Raw genomic sequence first — 14,681 nt, 5'->3', positions numbered from 1 at the left:
ACAACATCCCTCCAAACTTTGAGTCGCTATCTTCTTATCAAGAAGCTGTCATATTGTCAATTCCTTCCCTTTGCCTTGTAAAGGAGAAGGTGAACGTGGCCGGCAATGAAAGTGTTCATGCTTTGTCACTTTGAACCTTCAATTGAATTGCTATCAACTTTCAAATAGCTTTCCATAAGCAATTCGTGTAAGGTTGAAGAAGACATACATGTCAGCAACCTTTATGCAATCTACTAAATACTCCGTTTCCAACGCAACGCTAAGCTAAGCTATTAGACGGCAATGTTTTAGTTGGGGGTGTAATACCAGCGAAAAGAAAGCGATCTACTTGGACAGTTCAGACCTGATCGGAGCGTTTCGACGGCTTCTTGCTGAATGCTGCGGACGTCCCACGGAGTCCAGAAAATAGGATTCCTTCGAATGCAAAGCTAAGGAGAACATTTGGTGCTACGGACCGGTAAAAAGGATATGTTTTACAGTGTAAGTAGTTTTGTTTGAAGCCCTATTGTGTTTTTCAATTTTTCATTCAATATGGTGTAGCGTACATTAGATCTGTTCACTATTTTCAAAAGTATTTTAGATTCAAAGTGCCACCTCTCCATTTCAATAAGCAAAATGAATAAAGTTTCATGCCCATTTTCAACCAAACAAACAAGATTTGTATTATTTTTTTAAACTTTTACATAAAAATGTAGTTTGACGTTGTTGGGACTTCACTGACTACTGGAACTTGGCCTGCTTTTCAACTTAGTATTCTATTAGCATTTCCTCAGTTATTAATTGAAAGCTTTTTTATGCCCGCCATTGCATGAGTATGTATCTTGTGTGGCAAGTACAATGGATACACTATGCCCAGCCCAGGGAGTCGAGAAAGTTTCCAAACCGAAAACATCCTAGACCGAACCGACAATCGAACTCGGCATCTCAGGAGTGGCAATCCTACGCCTTTGCTCGCAAGGCTACTGGAGACCCCTGCCAATTTAAACCAGCGGCAGGATAGATTTTCAACAGCGGCACACGGATGCAAAAATATCGGCGACATGGCACCGCGCAATCAAAAACATTTGAGAAATTTCGAAGAATACCGTTTTTAACTTTCTAAGAATTTTGTATGAAATTTACGAACACTAACTTTCCCCCTTTCGGCCCCTTCTGCCTCCTGAAAACGTCCCTCGCCAATGCAAATGCCTCAAAACCATCACACGACGATCCGAAAATATGAACTGATGCTTTTCGCATTTTCGTAACTCCATTGTGTTCCATTAAATTTACGTGCAATTCAATCACACAAATCCATTTTAACCTTTTTTTTCGAGAGGCCTTACACGTAAAATCTACAAATTAGTATAATTGCATTAAATTTTAATATATTCAAATATCAGAGAAAAAATCCATCTGAATTTTTCTTGTGTCCTCCTCTCCGCTGCACCGACTGGTGGGTGCTCAGGCAAACGCAACGGGAGTTTTTCCTGCAGCTTCGCAATCCACTCCATCTGCTGCCAGGAGAACAAGGAAGCCACATTGACTGTGAGTGGGTGGGTTGTATCTCTTGCTCCCTTTCTCCCCCCTCCCGGCCAGTACCACAGAAGTTGGGATTGTGTCGTCTGAGCGGAGTCCCCGACGTATTACACATCTCGCGACCGATCCGAACCGAACCGATGGCAATATTTTCATTTACTTTGGCTTTGTGCTCTTTCATCGGGGAACCTTTCCGGCTTGCTGTAATCCTTAGTTCCGACAGATGATGGCTGGCTGCTTGAGCTTTGTAAAAACGGTGGGTTTCAACTGTTGGACACGTTAAACATCCTCTGAGATTTGGATACGCTCGATTTCGCAGCAGTAATAGTGGGGCGAACCATCCAATTTGTTTCGGCCACTGGGGACCGGTAGAAAGAGATGTTTCTCGTTCGGTGGAACCATGTGACAAGTGAAACGATTTACATGATCCGACTGATCAAAAGGCACAGGGTTCGCAAGGAAGATGGGCGTTTCGTTTTTGGGGTAATCGTTTTCATTGTTGGCACCAATCGTAAGGATTGGCGAGTTTGGAATTATTGGTTAATTGAGATGGGAATCGTAGGGTGGGATGATAGCATGAACTATGTTGCCTATTCTGCAAAATATCGAGAGAGCAAAATATTCGGAGAAGTTATTTAGCTATAAAGCCATAAATGAATGAATAAAATAGGCTTCACAAAAGAACTCCTGCTAACGGAACACGTTACTAGGCTCTTGGCAAATTGTTAATTTAATTATAAACCAATTGTCTCTATCTAGCTAGACGTACATCCTACACAAGTTTTTTCTTTGTTGTGTTGCACTCATTGGTCATGATGCTAGGACTGTAATTATGTGGAAGCGATATCAGCCGACTACACTATAATTGTAAGCTGTCTGATTGTCACGCGTTCCAATTGCACCTCGTAGGTATGATTCCAGCAGGATCGTAGATATAAAGGCGCCTTGGAGTGGCATGCAGGAGGCAATTTGCATCAATTATTTATTGTTTGATAACCATTGAAATTATTGTAATTATATTTGAATAATAAATTGATTTTTTTTCTCTCTGAACAGTAACCGAAGCGTGTCCCATTTTACAAAATGCAAATACCATATCTGATTAGATGGGTAGATACCTGCTTTCTGTGCAAACAACAATGGGACGCGAACGGACAGGATGAAAAGTAGCGTACGTCCCGGTAATCATCACTCGTTATGCAATTTTCACCAGCCGGATGCGATGGCCGGATTTTGGCAAAGCTATCCCGAAATAGGATTCGGTTCTGTCGATGCAGGCGCAATCAAATTGAAGTAAATAATGAACGCTAATCTCGATGTTTATTGAATTATCATCATGATGCGGTTTTGCCGCAACGATGCAAGCAAAATGAAACGGAACTGCACTGCTGTTTTCGCGAAAATGAGAAACAGTATGAATTTCGGCTGCAATAGGCAACGCAAAGGATATCCCTGCACCATCTGCATCCTGCCAATAGGACTCCAGTATTGATGATAATACAATTTTCGGCCTTCAATTTGGCATATTGCGATGAGTGATATGCCGAGGTATTAGCAGATGGGATCCCACATTGTTCTACGTGCGATTGAGGCTGCACGCACGTTTAGTTTCCACTTCCTGCCAGTAGGACGCCGACTGGGTAAATATTAACGAGCAAGGCCCACAACAACGTTCTGCAGCGTGTGGACAAATGCAATCCGAATCATCCTTGCTTTCCGGTGTAGGTTTTGCTGACAATTCGAAAAATTCCAATAGGAATTATCAATTTGTAAATAGAGACAGCTCTCGAAATCGGTAAAGCAAACTAATCAATTGATTATTTTATTTTACATGCGTTTGTGGTTATAATGATTTTGCCCATTTCGTAAAAAATTGTAAGTTGTACCGAATAGTTATGAATTCCCCAAAAAAAATCATAAAAGTTCGACGACTTGACATCTGTCAATATTATTTATCAACAGTTGCTCTCGGCTTGACATCAAATAACATTGAAATGATCTCACACAAGGTTATCGATCTCAAAGACAAACCACTTTGCAATGGCATCCGGTAGTTTCGAATTGCCTCTCTACGTGAGTAATTATTGCTCTTGTGCCGATACGAATGTTTGAGTATTCAAATTTTTCGTGTAAAAGCAATATCCGACAGAACTGTAAAGCTCGAAACAATACTATTCTATTCTTACTTCCGACATTCGCACTAAGTGTCCAGCCCACTGAAGTATGTCGTATTTTACCCCTCTTACTAGTTCTGCACCTGCTTCGCACGTAAGAATTGCTCACAGATAGACTACGTGCTGATCGACGGATGACATTTCTCGGATGTTATAGATGTAAGGTCCTTCAAAGGTCCACTACCTTATAGTTGCAAAAATTCGAGCGCGACTTTCCAGCGTCACGAATTTACGAAACAACAGAATGATGCGTTTCAATATCCAACGCTTGTCAGTTGAAGGAGTTGCTGAACAGTACCACCAGAAGCTGGACGAGCGGATAGGAGATGTCACCGGATCTGGTGATGTCAACAGATTGTTGAACAAATATTTTCGCTCGATAAACTCGATTTCTGCTCGATTTCCGAAAAGGAGCACTTCGAAGATTTGTTGAACGGTGAAAATGAAGTTGTATTAAGGAGCAGGATGGACAAGCTGTGGAATCACCAACGCTGGACGAGGTAAAGAAGGCTCTAAACGAGCTGAAAAACAGTAAAGATGCTGGGAAGGTCGAGATCCTGGTCGAGTTTTTCAAACACGGAAGTGAGCAGCTGCATCAATTGATCAACTGAAGGGAAAGTGGTTACCTCCAATACATTTTCCAAATCAATATCTTCCACATAACGTACATATTCACATATGAGTTTTCATAACATTGTAAATTAACGTCCAAGTTGGGTGGTTTAATCCCCGGAAATAGGCAATTACCTTTGATTGAACTGATCAACCATATTATCCAGAAAATATGGGAGGATGGAGAATGCCTGCCGGCAGGTTGGACGGCCTCATATGCTCAATCTATAAGAAAGAGCACAGTGCCAATTACAGAAGGATCAGCCTTCTGAACTCGACGTACAAAATTTTGTCGCGTATCCTGTTTAACAGACTGAGGCCGTTTGAGGAGTCCTTACATGTCGACGGATTAGATGTTTAGCCTGCGGATGATCCTTGATAAATTTCAGGAGTACAACTTGCAGACTCACCATCACCATGTTCATTGATTTGAAATGAGCTGTGGTTGATAATGTCCGAAACTGATTAGACTGATACGTGCAACGCTGGATGGCTCGAAATCAAGTATTCGGATTGCAGACGAAGTGTCAACCCCGTTTGTGACCTTAGATGGACTGAAGCAGGGTGATGCACTTTCGAATTTATTGTTCAACATTGCACTCGAGGGTGCTATTAGGAGGTCTAGCGTGCAGAGGAACGCACTATCATATGCTCCTGGACTTTGCGGACGACATCGACCTAATTGGAATCGATCGCAGAGCAGTAGTGGAGACTTTTGTCCCACTGAAGAAGGAGACGGCTTAACCATTAACCATTAACCGCAAATGCCTCCGACTCTCTGCATTGTGAATGAAAACGTGCTTCATAATCACCCTTCAAGAGTCCTGAAGGGTAGGGGGAGATCACGTTCTCATGCACAATGCAGAGAGTCGGAGGCATTTGTGGTCAGCGTCGGCGTGGCTACAAGGGCAACAAGGTTGAAGTTGTTCCTTGGACGCTGTAGCAAAAGCATCGGATTCTGGATAAAGTGTGGTCTCAGAGGATGAGTAAGAGCGAGCGAATAAGAGTGAGTGAGTAAGCGTTAATGAGTGAGTGAGAGTGAGTAAGAGTGAATTAACGAGTATTAGAGAATGAATGTGTGAGTAAACGTGAGTGAGCGAGTAAATAAGAGTGATTGAGTGAGCAAGAGTAAGTGAGTGAGTAAAAGTGAGTAAGCGAGTAAGAGGGAGCGAGTGATTAAATGAGTAAGATAAAACGACCGACTAAGAGTGAGTGAGTGAGTAAAAGTGAGTGAGTGGTATGAATGAGCAATTGAGTAGGAATGAGTCAGTGAGCAAGAGTAAGTTTTTTTTAAATCTTGGCAAGAGTGGCAAGTGAGGAGGCGGATGCAGCGAGCACGCACAGAAGAGGAGCGTGTTGAACGACGGGTGGCGTTCGTGGCTGCTAGAGCCGCTCTGAAGAGTGAGATTAGATCAAGCAAAAAAGCCTGCTTCGAGGGCCTGTGTCAAAATGCCAACGCGAATCCATGGGGTGACACCTATAGGGTCGTAATGGCCAAGACACGTGGGGCGATGGCCCCTACAGAGCGATCTCCAGAGATGCTGGAGAGGATCATCGCGTGGCTCTTCCCACGTCACGACTCAAGTCCCTGGCCTCCCTTTGTGGAGCTGCCAGGGGCCAGGGTGGCCGACGAGGGAAGAGTAACTGTGGTGGAACTTGCGGGGATTGCACAGCCCCTTAGTGTAGGTAAGGCGCCAGGACCGGATGGTATTCCGAACCTGGCCATCAAAGCGGTCATTACTGAGGCTCCCGAGATGTTCAGATCTGTCATGCAGAGATGCCTGGACGAGGGAGTCTTCCCTGAAGCATGGAGAAGGCAGAGCTTGGTCCTATTGCCAAATGCGGAAAAACCACCGGGGGATCCGTCGGCATATAGACCAATATGCCTGCTTGATACGGCGGGGAAGGTGCTCGAGAAGATCATGATCTATCGAGTAACCAGTTTGGCTTCCGAAAGGGTAAGTCGACCGTAGACGCTATCTTGTCGGTTACCAAATCCGCGGAGATAGGTATCCAGCGTAAGAGGAGGAGAGTTCGCTATTGTGCAGTAGTGACTCTCGACGTGAGGAATGCTTTCAATAGTGCCAGTTGGGCAGCTATTGCAGATGCGCTCCTGCGTCTTGGAATTCCCGAGTACCTGTACAAAATTCTCGGAAGCTACTTCCAGAATCGAGTACTGGTATACGACACAGGGGTGCCGCAAGGTTCCATACTGGGTACGGTGTTATGGAACGTCATGTACGACGGTGTCTTGAGGTTGAAGTTCCCGGTAGGCGTGGTAATCGTCGGCTTCGCAGACGATATTACGCTGGAGGTCTACGGCGAATCGATCGAAGAGGTGGAGTTGACTGCAGCCCACGCGATCGCAATTGTGGAGGAGTGGATGAGTTCCAGGAAGTTAAAACTGGTTCACCACAAGACTGGGGTGGTTGCAACAAGCGGTGATAAGGGCAGGCAACTGCACGGTCACCTCTGAACACTCCATCAAACTCTTGGGGGTAATGATCGACGATAAGCTCACCTCTGGTAGCCACGTCAATTACGCCTGCAAGCGTGCCTCCACAGTTATAGTGGCATTGTCCCGGATGATGTCCAATAGCTCTGCGGTTTATGCCAGCAAGCGCAAGCTTCTGGCTAGCGTTGCTCTGTCCATACTGAGGTATGGGGGCCAGCTTGAGGCACGGCCCTGCGTATTAACTGCTACAGAACTCGGCCTCGCCCGAGTGTCCGGTGTGCGCAGGTTTAGAGGAAACAACGGAACACGTGTTCTGCAACTTCAACTTCAACATCAACATCAACTTCAACAAGACCGAATCGTTTGATGTAAACACTAACAACCGCTCCAACTTTACGGTAGTTGAGCAAGAAGAGGAGAAGGTCGATAACTTTCAATATCTTGGCAGCCAGTTAGCGTCGAACGGTGGAACCAATCGACTTAGGAGCACGGATCAAGAAGGCTAGGGCTGCTTTGACGAGTTTGCGAAATGTATGGAGATCCAATCAGATTAGTCAACGCACAACAATATCCGTTTTAATAACCTCAGCTGATAGATATATTTATAAGGTTTCGTCCATATACAACTTATATGAAAAAATCTTATTTTTATTGTGTGAGAAGCAATTTTGGGGAAAACCGCCTATCATTGCTTTAGAGCAAGGTTTGCCACTCTTTCGGGCCCTGGAAATTAGTTGGTATCTAGGGATTTGGCCACCGCAAACAACTATTAGTTCGTCATCCGTGCCATTTCTGTCGTACTTGCGCTTTTGGTGTGCTAGAGACCAGGAACTTGAGACGGGAAGAGCACCTCGACAATGTACTTAAACCTCGCCGGGAACAATTCGGAGAGTCTCCTTTAATTTTTTGCATTACTGTCCTGTAGGCCTCGTCCTAAAGATTAGCATTGGCACTCTGACATAGGCTGCCGAAACACACTATTTTATTCCTACTAATGGCCTTGAGAAGGACCAGTTTCGCAGCTTTGAACGTTAAGTGCCGTTCATACCTGCCCACCTCTGTGCGATCTCTTTGATTCTTCGCCTAGCCCTACATACTAACTTTCGTCAAAGGTAGATTGTAAGGCAGGTTGAACGAAGGGACAAAGGGCCTAACGAGACGAGTGCCTCCAAATCCGCCTTCTGCCTTTCATGCGGTCTGATGGAGGCGAGACACTGTTATGACCAGGTTCGTTATCCTGTTATTATGCCACTCACTATGCGCGATCGGCGTTGGTCTGGTACAGAGTCTTCCTTCAAACAGTGGATAGAAATAGAAATTTAGTCCAATAATGTGCAAAACTTTCAAGAACATGCACCTCAGGATAAGCCCCGCTGTTATATGGACAAACGTAGCTAAATTTTATATTTAAATGCTTTGTTCCATTGCTTCCCAAAGATGATGGGTCGCGACCCTCCACTTTGGGAAACTATGCTTTGTTCAATAGATATTGCTGTTTAAAAAAAATTGCACATATTTTTTGGAGAGTTTGATACACTGCAATGAGAATAAAATAGAAATTCATTTGCTTGTCAATTACGGTAGGGTTTAGCAATGTGATGTCAATTCAGCTAAATCACCAACGATTTTAATTGCTTTTCTCGTATTTTTATTGAGAATCGGTTCGAAAACAAACTTCTAAAATAACATTGTTTTTATGCAGAAAAAACGGAACAATAACATAAACTAATCTTTCAAAAATCCCACCGAAACTGTGAACACATCAATTAGAACCAATTGCATCAATCTCCTCTTTCTGGTGTGAGCAGAGGGGACACCCATGCCCATCCAATACAATTTCCCAAATTGCCTTTTAATACCTCACTTCTCTAATTTCTTTGTTATGAGTGATCCGCATCAATCAACGATTCAATTGGTTCCGCGTCTGCATTCCATGAGGGACATAAAACCGCGCATCATCAGCATCATCCCACAAAAAGGATAAACAATTCAAATAACAGGAGCTATAGGATTGCAAAGCAAACGCTGGCTGCCGTTTGGGAGAGAACACAAGAGCGCAATAAAGGATCTACCGCGTACGACGATTTATGTGAGAGAGTTTTTCCTCCCTCGCATAAGTGCAGGAAACCGCACAGCAGAGCACGCGGGAAATTGGTCAGATCAACACCATGCTCCGACTGTTGGCAGCATGAAATATGATTCCGACTGCATTCATTCGCTTAAATAACGTTACACGATTCACACCGCTTTTGGCGCAACGGTGGGTGGACACCGAAAATCTGTGCAGTTACAAGTGCAGGAAGACTTGTTGGTAACGTGACCGAACATCTTAAGGGGCGACGCACAAGTCTATCGAAGGAGAAGAAAAGGGGCGGCTTCGAGCATCTATTGGATTGCTTGAAATTTGATTACACGTCAGGCAATTAGATTACACGGAATAATTAACAGATCGTCAATTTTGATTGCTTTGCGGCTTCGTTGGTTGATGCGAAGGATTTTCAAACGGATTATTTTTCATCATCGGATGGGATTGCAATTGATTGTGTAGTGCTGTGGCGTTGGTTGTGCAAGAATGACGTTGAAACATAATTTGTTTTAGATTCTATGAACAACAAGGCAACAACAACAGCAACGAAAAGTTCCCTAGCGCTGGATTTAGTGAACATGTGAAATTTAATTCAATTTACCCGATCGAACCCGCGCGCGCGAATAATAATTGTGGTTTGCATTCGATTTTGGTGACCTCAGGGAATTTGGATTCCGGAAAAACTGTGAACTCTGCCTGTTTGCGGCAGACCGATGGATAATTCGGTCGGTGGAAATCGCTGTGGCCGCGCTGAACAACGCTCATGCAAATATAATGGGTGTCCCTGAAACCAAGGTAAAGTTGGGCCAGAGGATAAAAAATGTGGTGCTTTACAATTAAATTAGCAGAAAATGGATCAGGATTTTAATTATTTGGAAATTCCACCACAAGGGGGGATAATTTTCAATTGAGGTGACACAAATTTAAGAACACTTAGACCGTATAAGCTCGAGAGTTGAGCGTAGTGCAGTTCAACGATATATGGTTTAATTAAAGTTAATTAATTGTAGCGCATAAAATCATATTGAAACGATAATACGAATAGGTTTTCAATTGAAAGTGCCTGAGCAGTAATCAATAGTTGGGAATCATCCACATTTTTTAATACCAATAGTTGTTAATAATAATGCATCATCTTCTTCTTCTTATTGGTATTACATCCCCACACTGGGACAGAGCCGCCTCGCAGCTTAGTGTTCATTAAGCACTTCCACAGTTATTAACTGCGAGGTGTCTAAGCCAGATTACCATTTTTGCATTCGTATATCATGAGGCTAACACGATGATACTTTTATGCCCAGGGAAGTTGAGACAATTTCCAATCCGAAAATTGCCTAGACCGGCACCGGGAATCGAACCCAGCCACCCTCAGCATGGTCTTGCTTTGTAGCCGCGCGTCTTACCGCACGGCTAAAGAGAGCCCCAATAATAATCGAAATAATGCATCATACCAAAAACTAAAAAATGAAAAGCAAAATGGCAGTGAAATAGAAAATCATACCAGTATCAAATAGGCCGTCGACTTATTTTAAAGGAAAAAGGTTTCGAATAAGAAATAGTTTCAATGAATTTGTATACCAAAGAAGCCGTAACTTAAACACATGAAGATACTGAGAACTCTTTAAAAACATATCTTTAGACTCAATTCTCAAAAAATATGAAATTTAATTTTTCCATCTCACTGAACATATATTCATCTCATCGCAAAACAAAGAAATACAGCACCAATCTCGTCGCTTCTTTTAGCTAACACGCGTGAAAAAAATACAAAAATAAGAAACAAACCAATTTTTTTTTCATTGCTTTGTTTTTGATGGGATGGAAATAGGACAAAAAATGGATCCATATATATAATGTATCAAAAAACGCACAAACCGATGAATTCATCATTATTCCTATTCTTTTCTATTTTTTCCTAGAACTGTCTGTAACGTTATGCGTTTTTAAAACTTGCAGTACATACACCTACAAAGCCCACAAAAGAACCATGATGTTCACAAACTGGTTAGCGCCTCCCACGACGAGCCTGCCGCCAGATACAATCATAGAAGTTGGCCCACCACCGTTCACACGGTATGCCGCACATAGTGCACTGGTTTCCGTCCACAGTGGCTATCTGCGGGCAGCCATTCGTTCGGACAGCTCAACAGGAAACGCAACGGTCGATACCATTCAAATATATGTCCCCAATGTGACCGCAGAACAATTCACCCCACTGCTTACCTACATGTACACCGGTTTTTTAGATTTGAATATTGAAAACATATTCGGCGTTCTGCTCGCCACTCATATACTTCACATGCCAAGGGCGCTGGAACTGTGCCGTTCGTTCTTATCCGCAACCCAAACGGAGAATTATTTCGGAGGACTCAATGCCCTACCTTCTGCGGTCAGCCCCTCCACAGGCCTCAAACTAAAGCCAGAACTACCCGAAACAGGAAAAGTAGTGCGACCAATCGCAAGCAAAGCCACCGGAATTGGACTCAATTTCATTGCACCTCCTACATCACACATCCTACTCCCCAGCACTCACACCCCATTTAAAAGTCTTTCGTCCGTTGTTGTTGGCACACCGACAGTAATAGTTGAGAATGCGGAAAATTCATCGCCACCTCCGGGGAATGCAAAAATAGCTGTGCTAACCGAAAATTCTGCTTTGGTCGCAGAACGAGGCCACCGTGCAGATGTGGACGACAAATCCCCAAAGGAATCAAACCAGAAGCGACAATCAAAATCACTAAAACGTAGTAGCTCCAATAAATCGGAATCTGTTGTTACGAATTCCAACAACACCGCCAAGGACTCCAAAGTCCAAACGGAGAGAGGTGTAATCATCGATATTGCAAGCTGCGATGGACCGGTTCGCTTCCGCAGAGTCCTCAATGACAGCTACGGATTAAACAGCAATAACAGCATCGCGCCCCCACCAGATGACTCGAAAGCACATTCCCGCTACATGAGCTCCTCATTCCACCAACAGGTAATTAAACCCGTTCGAAAATAACTCATATCCTTAATAAAATCGAATATCCTTTCGTTCCTTCCTGCAGATGGTGCGAAACATCAACGAGCGCAAGCAGAGCTTTACCACGCTGGGCGAAAGTTATTCCTGCGTTAGCAGCAACAAGGACGAAAACAGTCAGGACAACAACCAATCGCAAAGCTCGCAGCAAAGTACGATCTCGGCTACGGCAGCGGCGAGTGGTGGCGAAATGTACAACTGTGTCTACTGCAAGCACACCTTCAAGTCCCAGTATTGCTACCAGAAGCATGCCAAGCGCCACCTGATTCCTTTGAGCTTAGACTCGACCGGGGCTGCCAGTCAGTCGACAGCGGAATCAACAGTCGAAGGAGGCGATAAGGAGCTGGCAGGGCCGAGATTTGAAACGCCGGGACCGAAGCGGGAGGTCAAACCTCTGGATATGAATGTGCAGTACTATCCGTGTAAGACGTGCGGCAGCAAGTTCCCGAGCTATTACTTCGTTCACAAGCACAGGAAAATGTGCCACGCCGAAGAGGAGATTATCTAAACCAAAAATATCAAACTATTCCCAGCAAAATGACACAATCAAACAGGGTATAAATAATCAAAAGTTTATTAGCGCATGGAATTCGTGGAAATGGAAACAAAATATCGCTACATATCAAATAAACTGTGACACTCTATCTTCAAATCACTATAACAGAGCCGAGTTTCAATTTTGATGTCCAAACCATATCAAGCAGTTTTAAATATATCTGAACATTATCAAACATAAGTAACAACTTTTAGAGAATAAATACAATTGCTTGTTTGGTTGGTTATTTAAATATTATTTTTTTCATTTGTTTCCGCGCTGACGGTTAAATTCGGTCATTTGCGATCACTTGGCCAAATTTCAAGCATTAGCATTAGCATTAGCATTGTTACGGTGTAATTCGTAGATTGGACACTAGTGATACTCATGTTTTACTTTTGAGATCCTTATCTAGAATGCTATCAGAAATCAAGAAGGGGAGTGGTCCTTGATTCCAGTCTCAAACAAAAATAACAAAAGCATGAGGATTACTACTCCTGGCCACGCCCATCTTCACCGTAACTAGGGAGAGGAAGGAAGTGTTGATGTAGTACTTACTTAACGAGAGGCCACCGACTTAGCGACACCCTCATAAGTACCACGGAGTTGGATAATGAGGAAGGTAATCGTTGGGTCAGGATTTGCCTGTAGCTGGCAATGTAACCGTGGTAGATCTTACCCCGTAACACACCACGTAAAGGTGTCTACCCAGCATTACGGGCAAAATCACTTGGCCAAATTTCAAGTGACATGAACTTGGATTAAGGACTATATCATTGAATGCGGTTCTACTTTACATTTGCTGCTAATCACTAATTCTACGAAGAATAGAGATAAATGGCGAATGCATGTAGGTATATAGAATCGAACTAGAAGTTTGGGAATTGGGATCGAAGGAACCATGTGAAGCATCTCTGAACTCCACACTGCCGATGCAAATTGATCCTGAAACCACAAAACTAAGAATGAATTATCCTCACTATGTCAGTATTTAAGATCCGCCATAACAGCGGTCAAGACACATGGTTAATAAATCGTATTGGATCGCCATCCGATCCAATCTCAACGAGCTTCGCTCTGAGAAATTTGCGAAATCCAAAAATTTCTTGAACTCAAAATATGTATGACGATATGAGCAGGGAAGAAGTTGATTTCTTTATTAGCAATGTTCATAACATAAATTCAGCATGAAATTTGTGCTGAAAAGCTTGAAATCAAAGAAGTTGTAGGGCCGATGTCCACGAAGCGTTTTTTCAAGCTGCGTTTGACCGTTTGCCCTTGACTATACCGATAAATTTTCGTTCGATGATTCAAAGTCAGTCATAGTGGGTCTACTACGAAAGGCCGAATCACAAAAGGCCGAATCACGAATGGCCGAATTACAAAAGGCCGAAAGCAAAAAAGGCCGAATGCACAAAAGGCCGAAACCACAAAAGGCCGAAATCACATAAGGCCGAATCACTAAAGGCCGAAACCACAAAAGGCCGAATAAAATCGGCAGACCAACAAAGTGGACAAGAGCGCGCGCGCGCTCGCTCCGGTCCACTTTGTTGGTCTGCCGTTTTTATTCAGACTTTTTTTTATTCAAATACTTAATATAATTTAGAATATTCGGATTATTTTGTGATTTCTCAGTGAAGTCTTATTGTGAAGTCAGTTTCTTTTAAATTGGGAGAATATGATATGCATTGAGGAACACCGCGTTACTGCAAGTTATATTATGCTTTTGACCAATAGCTTGAAAAAAAGTCTATTTTGTTTATCTTCTGATGTCGCAATTAGATCATGAGTAGTGCGCATCATTAGCACAATGCACAACCATGCATCATGAAGCGTACAACTCCTACATTGATTAATTCGGCAATTCGATTCTGTGAGCCATGAATCCGGTGGAATTTAACTCGGGCTATTGCATTAGATTTGTGAATTTAACTTTTCCCAATACTAGGTACTGATAATGATTACTACGTCAGCAAAGGAAGAAAAAAGAGAGCTCTTGGATTACTCCGTTACTTTAAAGTGATAATATTTATCCGTATGTTCATGCTTTCATTACTGCAATGAAGATTGATCTATTATGCAATATATAAGGAATTAAATTGACTCTGTAAATACCGTCATACAACTTCTTTCAATTGAAATATTGAGCTTCGACGTTGAACTGACGTTAAATACCTCAACTGAATAAGATTGATTAGATCGCTGCTAGTAGTTGCAAAACACGTGGACAAGTTTTTCTTAATAAGGCAGCATAATATAAGTAAACGTAAATTTGTGAA

The 14,681-nt window shown here is 43.0% G+C and overlaps 2 protein-coding genes across 8 annotated transcripts in view; one reads left to right on the top strand and one right to left on the bottom strand.

The window, feature by feature from the left end:
* The window catches only part of LOC134228053 (uncharacterized), a 229,213-nt gene that overhangs the window by 45,279 nt on the left and 169,253 nt on the right, over positions 1-14,681 (bottom strand). The gene's annotated exons all lie outside the window — the stretch shown is intronic.
* LOC134228055 (uncharacterized) lies at positions 8,909-12,518 on the top strand. The gene is made up of 3 exons (XM_062709821.1): positions 8,909-9,640; positions 10,765-11,825; positions 11,896-12,518. The coding sequence occupies exons 2-3, from the start codon at positions 10,833-10,835 to the stop codon at positions 12,373-12,375; spliced, it is 1,473 nt and encodes a 490-aa protein (XP_062565805.1). The 5' UTR covers positions 8,909-9,640; positions 10,765-10,832; the 3' UTR covers positions 12,376-12,518.

The sequence above is a fragment of the Armigeres subalbatus genome, chromosome 3 (genome assembly GCF_024139115.2).
Source record: "Armigeres subalbatus isolate Guangzhou_Male chromosome 3, GZ_Asu_2, whole genome shotgun sequence".
In the NCBI taxonomy this organism is placed as follows: domain Eukaryota; kingdom Metazoa; phylum Arthropoda; class Insecta; order Diptera; family Culicidae; genus Armigeres; species Armigeres subalbatus.
The sequence above is the reverse complement of the archived record's forward strand: the minus strand, read 5'-3'. Positions and strand labels throughout refer to the sequence as shown.